General features: G+C 35.4%; 2 protein-coding genes across 5 annotated transcripts; one reads left to right on the top strand and one right to left on the bottom strand.

Annotated features, from left to right (window-relative positions):
• Positions 1–1,788: 1,788 nt before the first annotated feature.
• LOC111903528 (FHA domain-containing protein FHA2) lies at positions 1,789–3,742 on the top strand. Its single transcript, XM_023899301.3, has 3 exons — positions 1,789–2,620; positions 3,161–3,318; positions 3,402–3,742. Exons 1-3 carry the CDS (start codon positions 1,984–1,986, stop codon positions 3,609–3,611), a joined length of 1,005 nt encoding a protein of 334 aa, XP_023755069.1. The 5' UTR covers positions 1,789–1,983; the 3' UTR covers positions 3,612–3,742.
• A 124-nt stretch (positions 3,743–3,866) lies between these two features.
• LOC111903529 (ethylene-responsive transcription factor-like protein At4g13040) lies at positions 3,867–6,745 on the bottom strand. 4 transcript variants are annotated; one of them, XM_023899304.3, is made up of 7 exons: positions 6,481–6,745; positions 5,633–5,678; positions 5,086–5,210; positions 4,909–4,996; positions 4,535–4,709; positions 4,323–4,444; positions 3,867–4,230 (listed from the first exon to the last, which is right to left on the bottom strand). In XM_023899304.3, the coding sequence occupies exons 2-7, from the start codon at positions 5,670–5,672 to the stop codon at positions 4,094–4,096; spliced, it is 687 nt and encodes a 228-aa protein (XP_023755072.1). In that variant the 5' UTR covers positions 5,673–5,678; positions 6,481–6,745; the 3' UTR covers positions 3,867–4,093. The 4 variants fall into 4 exon arrangements, with proteins under 4 accessions (XP_023755072.1, XP_023755070.1, XP_023755073.1 ...); XM_023899302.3 differs by having other exon boundaries at positions 5,633–5,688; positions 6,481–6,744; XM_023899305.3 differs by having other exon boundaries at positions 4,909–4,993; positions 5,633–5,688; positions 6,481–6,741.
• Between the last annotated feature and the right edge of the window lie 237 nt (positions 6,746–6,982).

Genomic DNA, 6,982 nt, shown 5'->3' with positions numbered 1-6,982 from the left:
CTCATGTTTCTTGAATATTTCGATAGGTGTATCCGATCAATTTAAAAGTAGGCGTAAAAATAATGTGGTAAATGTTTTTTTTAGTTCTTATGGATAAGAAAATTATTATTATTATTTAAAAAACAAAAATGTTTTTTTTAATAAGAAAAATATGTTAACATATAAAAGGAAGCCTTTTTTTGGTCATTTTACTCATATAAGCTGTTTTGTTTATCAAACTCTTAAAAATGTTTATTGCTTATTACTCATTCCCACCGTAATAAGTTAATCCAAACACTTTTTAAAAAACTGTTTATTTCCACTGCAATAAACTAATAAGCTAAAGACTAATTTATCCAAACACTCCTTAACCTGCACCAAACCATCAAACGGTACCGTACTCAAATCTAATTGCAAGGTTATACTCAAGATTCAATAAAGCACTACGGACAGAATAATAAAATGGGATAATGACTTAAAAGGGTTATGTATTTTTGGATTTGTACACATTTAGTCAATGACTTTTTTTTCGTCCACATTTAGTCCTTATGACCGGCTACTCTAGGTTAGCCGGTAAAAATGACTTAATAGGGTAATATATTTTTCATTTTGTACACATTTAGTCCTTAATATTTTTGTACACATTTAGTCCTTAATATTTTTTTATTGCAAAATAAGTCATTTTTGTTTTTATACTCATTCAATATTTATGAATGATTTCTTTAGGTTTTTCTCACGACATATTACGTGTGATAGCCATATGATAATAGGTTGATGTGGTCCTGCTATATGTTGTAGGCAGTGGCAGACCTTAGTGGAGCATTGGGGGTCCCGGGCCACTGCTCAATTTCCGGCACGTAGTGTAATTTTTTTTTTGTATTAGGTGCACCGGCTTGAAGTACGAGAGACACCCCTACTAAAACAGTATGCGTCCGTCACTGGCTGTTGGCCAATATACCTAGTGCGGGCCGACTGTAAGCTGCAGGCACGAAGGCTTGAGAAGAGCGGTTGGGTTAAGGCGGCATGCCGACAAACCCTAGGTATTCCAGTCCAATGACTGATTGGACCTGTTGCATGTTGACATTCCAGTCTAATAACCGATTGGGAAAATGTATTCCAATCTTATGAGTGTAGGCTCGTTATGCATGATAATACGTTTGTTGTATTGAGTATTTTGGGGAAACTCACTAAACTTTATGCTTACCAAGTTGTTTGTGCTTTCAGGTTTTATCGTTGATCGTAGGAAGGCGAAGACACGACTGTACACACTCATTAACAATATTGAGGATTCCACGTTTCTTATATTACTCTGATTTTCGATAAAGGTATTTTGGAATAAATGTTTTTTCTTAATAATGAATTTTTAATTAGGGACTTTTGCCTTATTTAAAAATGAAAATTTTTTGTTTTGAAAATGAGACGTTATACATAAACATCAATAGCCGTACACACTTCATCAATGATTGTCGCACGTAAGATGCCGTGAGAAAAAAACCTAAAGAAATCATTCATAAATACTAAATGAGTACATAACAAAAATGACTTATTTTGAAACAAAAAAATATTAAGGACGAAATGTGTACAAAAATATTAAGGACTAAATGTGTACAAGATGAAAAATACATTACCCTATTAAGTCATTTTTATCGGCTAACCTGGAATAACCGGTCATAAAGACTGAATGTATACAATTTAATAAGTTAAAAGCGTAAATATGAACGGAAAAAAAAAAAAGAAATCAATAACCAAACATACAAATCAAAAAATATATTAAAGTGATTGTTCCTAATAAAATTTGTAGTCATTTACAATCAAACAGCTATAGAGAAACGAGAACAAGAAAATCATTAACAAAACCAAAGGAAAAAAAGGGGCAATTGCAGTGAAACCCTTGTTATTCATTGTTGCCTGCATCCCCATCAATTCCTCCTCCACTAATGGCCGGCTAGTTAATCCCTTGCCTCCGATCCATTGTTGTCCTCAATTACTCACAAAACAAAGGAGATGGGAAGCAGCAGCAGCGACGTTGAAGCAGGATTCGCCAAGCTCCAAGGCGAAGACTTTGAATACTACATGCAAACCTACTCCATTATCCTCGGACGCAACTCCAAGAAATCCACCGTCGACGTCGATCTCTCCTCCCTCGGCGGCGGAATGAACATATCCCGTCACCACGCCCGCATTTTCTACGATTTCCAACGCCGTCGTTTTGCCCTAGAAGTCCTCGGGAAAAACGGTTGCTTCGTTGAAGGCGTCCTCCACCTACCGGGTACTCCACCGGTAAAGCTCGATTCGCAGGATCTTCTTCAAATCGGCGACAAGGAGTTTTACTTCCTGCTGCCCGTTAGAAGCATCCTTGGTGGTCCAATTGGGCCGCCACGTCACCACCTTCCGAACCCTAGTCCCGTCAGCAGTTACCAGTCTCCTCATCATTTGGCTTTGCCTCCGTCTGGTAGGGTTTCGACCGGGAAGAAGAGTGGTAGGGGGAGACATATGACTGATTTCGAAGATGCTTATGAGGATGATGATATGGATGATAGTGGCGTTGTTGGGGCTAAGAAGATGAGGAGAGGTGCTCCAGATGCACTTGATGCTTATGCATATGGTGCTCCTTCTGGTTCCGGTGGGAAATCACATTCTGGTTAGTATTTCAACCTTTCGTATTGTACATTAGATGACCAATTCTGATATTAGTTTGCCACATTGAACATGCTCAATGGAACTTGCAGAAAATAATTTTTTGTAGTTGCTCATAATCATTAATCAGTACCCTGATGTGGGTGATAAGAAACAACACTTTTTCAAATATGTTAAACAACTTTCTTTATATCAGATCTCAAGTTGGATTTGTATTAAATTCAGCAGAAAAATCATAAAAGCAAGAACAAGATATCTCAATTCGTTATGGCAGTATCTCCACTTCTTGATTACATTGCAGATTTACAGACAGCTTTTTCTGTTCATGTGGAGCAGATTTAAAATCAATATATCAGAAAACCACATATCATATTTACAGTAGTAATTAGTTGAAGCAATGCATCTTTGAGATGTATGTGATGCATCATAAAACTGTATACTTTCTTTAAGCTCATTAAGTCAAGAAGAAACAACAACTCACATGAGGTAAGATAAAGATTCATAATTGTGTTTTTCTTTTTTCTTTTTTCTGTTGTGATTATAGATAAAAAGTCAGAGGGAAGATCAAGAGTTGACCGAGAGTCAGACAACCAGCAACTGTTACAATTAGAAGAGAAAGATGTAGTATCATCTGTAGCTACTGTGTTATCTGATCTTTGTGGTCCTGGTGACTGGATGGCTATGGAAAAACTTCATGCTCAGGTAAAACAACATTTAAAATAAAATAAAAAAATTTCTCTCTTAATAACATTTCTAACTTCCAACTATTACTTTACATTATGCAGTTGATGGAACAATATGGAAGTGTGTGGCACCATAGTCGTGTTAGAAGGTATCTAACTTCTGATGATAATGCGGGCCCCGAGGCCCAAGGAAAACCCTGGTTTGGATTGCTTATGTTGTTGAGGAAATACCCCGAACATTTTGTCATAAACACTCGATCTAGAGGTCGTGTTACACTTGAGTTTGTCTCACTTGTTTCACTCCTATCATGAGACATTTTCAACAACCTCTGTTTACCATCTTATGTAAATTAGTGTCTTTTTATGTTTTTTTTTTTTGTTGTCTTTAACTTTTGATTGTATTTGACTATATGCATGTTTTGAGCATTTGGTTTGACTATGCACATCTTATCTTCAAATGGTAAATGGTTCCCAATGAAAATTGCTATTATGGGTAAAAGTTGAAATATATTGCTTTTATTAGAAAAAAAAAACAAATAAACAATCAAAATCAATCGTAAACAGATATTGTGCTAAATATAGAAAGCATCTCATATGATCATATCATCTTACTTACTGTCCCATATAAACAATGAAAATCAATTGTAAATGCACCATTGTCTCTATGATTACATACTACAAAAGTTGTATTTAGGGCATACTCGTAAGATATGCATTAGATTTATCACCAAAAAATTGCTAAAAATGGCTAAAGATTAAATAATTGATAAATAAAATAAAAACCATCATCAACTTCAAGATGCTGATGTCTCTGCATCATCGGATGCTGAGAAGCTGTTTCCTCCTTGATCCTCCTCAGCTTTCTGATCATCATCTTTGTTCTGTGATGGATGTTCAAATTTCATTCGTGAACTCACTCTTCTTTGATGTTCTGAGAAAAAAAATTATATAATTGTTTAATTGATAAAATAGACAATCAATCATTTGAAAGGATACAAAATAAGAGGGAGTTTGTTGAATTACTTTTGCTGTTGATCGCAGACCGAGTCACAGTTAAGAACTCATCCCAACTCAGTTTACTGAGTTCGTCCTTCTCCTCTACTGTAAGCTCAAAATTCGGTTCTCTACCACACATGAAAGCAGCCCTATTATACAAACAAAATCAAACCCAAATGGAGTCAAAATTTCAAACATATAAAAATGCAATGTGATTTGATTTGATTTGATTTGTAAACCTGTCATACAAACGAGCAGCTTCTTCTTGGGAGCCAACTGTGCCTAAATGGATCTGTTTTTTGTCCACTTTAATGGCAGCTTGCCATTTCATGTTTTTGTAATACACCCCTCTCATTATGCAAGGTTCTTGATTCTCAAAATGCTTTCTTCTGTGTCTTTTTCGCCTTTTGAACACTGAATAACAATTTAAAATTGGTCAAAACTAAAGTCAACCAACAATGTAAGGTGTTGTTTCTTTTACTTTTTTCGTTCCATTTCCCCATAGTTAAAATATACTCACAATCCTTTTTCTTTAAAGCTTAAAAGTGCACAATATTCACACATATGTTGCTCAATCAAAACCATTAACTTCAAAAATTAAGAATACACAAACCTGGAAGCTGAAATGGCTGCTGCTTATTAGATGAGCTCGATTCATTAACATTTAAGGATTCAGGTTCTTCACACTTTGTTTTCTCCTGCTAAAACATCAATCAAGTTATCAAGTATAAGATAACAAAGATACAACTTTATGCCATTTATGAAAACAAAGTTATATTTTATCATGTACCTCTGTAGATCGGTCAACCAAAGGTGTTGGATGCATGCTGACCTGTCTGCCATGTTGGACCCAACCACCACCAGGAGAATGTCCGTTTTCAAATGATGATATCAAATCTAGAGAAGGACTTCTCCCTGACATTCACCAAAGCAAATTATCAACAAATGCATGATTCAAAATTCTTTATGCATTCAAGATTCACAAATGAATCAATTAAGTAAGTGGTTTGTATATAGCTGAATGGGTTAAGACGTATGTTTATGCAACAAAGTTTCACCTTTTTCTCAATTTATGCAACAAAGTGTTTTTTTTTTTTTTTTTTTTTTTTTTTTTTTTTTTTTTTATGAAACAATGTTTCGCTTTTTGTAACAATTTATGCAACCGACACAAATTTTGGAGGTTATAGTTAAAATGTTCCACATTTTGGTCCTATAGTGAAATGTCTAAAAGGGTGAAACATTGTTGCATAAATAAGGATTTTCACCCTGTCTAAAATAACAAGTAAGCCTCACGATATCTACATTATAACAAAAAGTTGGTTAATTTGAAGAAGTACCATAAAGCTTGATCAATCTTTGTCGACGAATGCTCACCATAGCTTCCTATCACAATCTTAAACAAATCAAAGAAAGAAGTCCAAGTTATAAACAAAGAAAAAAAAAGTTAAATATGACAAAAACAAGAGCCACATTAGCACATAAAGTTTGAGGATCTTAACTACAAAAGCAGGACAACAAAGGGGTTTGAGGATCTTAACTATGAAAGCACTGAAGCATTTGATCGAACACCAAAAGGTCGATTTCAAATGTACAGGAAAGGACATGGGAGAAATATCGAGTCAGCCCCACTTCATGGGTGATGAATCACCGAAATAATTACAAGAACATGGGACAAAAGGTGACAAAACCTCGTAATCTTGCTCATAATTCGAACCCCAGATGGGGAAAATGTTTGAATTTCCAAAGTTGAACAGACCAACTTAAATCAAGAAAACCCAAAAACGTGGGAACCCCACAAGAAATTATAACCTCAAATAGAGCAAACATCCTGCCAAATAGAAAGAGAATCTCGATCGAGGGAAAAAAAATCAGGAAAAAAGCTTCATTTGTGTTCATAAAATAAGTCAACCCACCAACCTACCACCTTTTATGGACGAAGGCCCAACAAAAACGAAGTCTTAACCCCTACTTACCAATCAATCAAGAAAAAACCCACAAACCAAAACAGATTAATTAACTAAAAAACTTGAAGAAAAGAAACGATCATATCATCTACACAAATTAACGTTGATGAACGATTTGGAAGAAAGCCCCTAATTTTGGGTTTATAGGTAGAACAGAGTGGTGGGGGCGCAGCGAAGTACAGACATTGTAAACGAAGTTAGAGTCTTTGTGTTGTAGATACCTGCGACTGCGAAGGTGGTGAAAACAGCGCAAAAACCAAGAAAGGTCACGAAATCAACAGGGGTTTTGATCTGGATGATAGTGAAGAGGATTACAAAGGCAAGGTGGTGAGGTTGGAGAGAGAAAGTTGAGATATAGATATATCTATATATGTATATTATTATATAGAGAGAGAGAGAGAGAGAAAGAGTGAAGAGAGAGAGAAAGAGTTGGAGAGATAGAAAGAGGGGAATTGTAGTTGCTCATGCATCTACCACCTTTTGTTTTTATTTCACCTCTCATTATGTTTTGTTGTGTAGAAAGGGAGAGAGAGGTCAAGGGTGGTGGTTTGATTGTAATGTTTTTGTAGAGAGAGAAAGTGTGTTGAATGAGGGTAATTGTGTAATTTACTTAAACAAGTTTTGAGCTTTAAAGAAGGCTGTAAGTTGTAACACCCTTTGTGTTTGTGGGTCTTAGGTTTTCTTTGGTCAAATTTACCATATTATCCTTATGCTACTGCTCAA

Source organism: Lactuca sativa, chromosome 5 (genome assembly GCF_002870075.4).
Source record: "Lactuca sativa cultivar Salinas chromosome 5, Lsat_Salinas_v11, whole genome shotgun sequence".
Classification (NCBI taxonomy): domain Eukaryota; kingdom Viridiplantae; phylum Streptophyta; class Magnoliopsida; order Asterales; family Asteraceae; genus Lactuca; species Lactuca sativa.
This window is presented reverse-complemented; position numbering and strand designations above follow the sequence as displayed.

Bases quoted from the DNA above. Each gene is read 5' to 3' on its own strand.
- LOC111903528 (XM_023899301.3), top strand. From the start codon at position 1,984: ATGGGAAGCAGCAGCAGCGACGTTGAAGCAGGATTCGCCAAGCTCCAA. The intron at 2,621-3,160 runs GTTAGTATTTCA...TTGTGATTATAG, and splicing joins CGGTGGGAAATCACATTCTG to ATAAAAAGTCAGAGGGAAGA. The intron at 3,319-3,401 runs GTAAAACAACAT...TACATTATGCAG, and splicing joins TGGAAAAACTTCATGCTCAG to TTGATGGAACAATATGGAAG.
- LOC111903529 (XM_023899304.3), bottom strand. From the start codon at position 5,672: ATGGTGAGCATTCGTCGACAAAGATTGATCAAGCTTTATG. The intron at 5,211-5,632 runs GTACTTCTTCAA...GGTGAATGTCAG, and splicing joins AAGATTGATCAAGCTTTATG to GGAGAAGTCCTTCTCTAGAT. The intron at 4,997-5,085 runs GTACATGATAAA...TTGATGTTTTAG, and splicing joins TGGTTGACCGATCTACAGAG to CAGGAGAAAACAAAGTGTGA.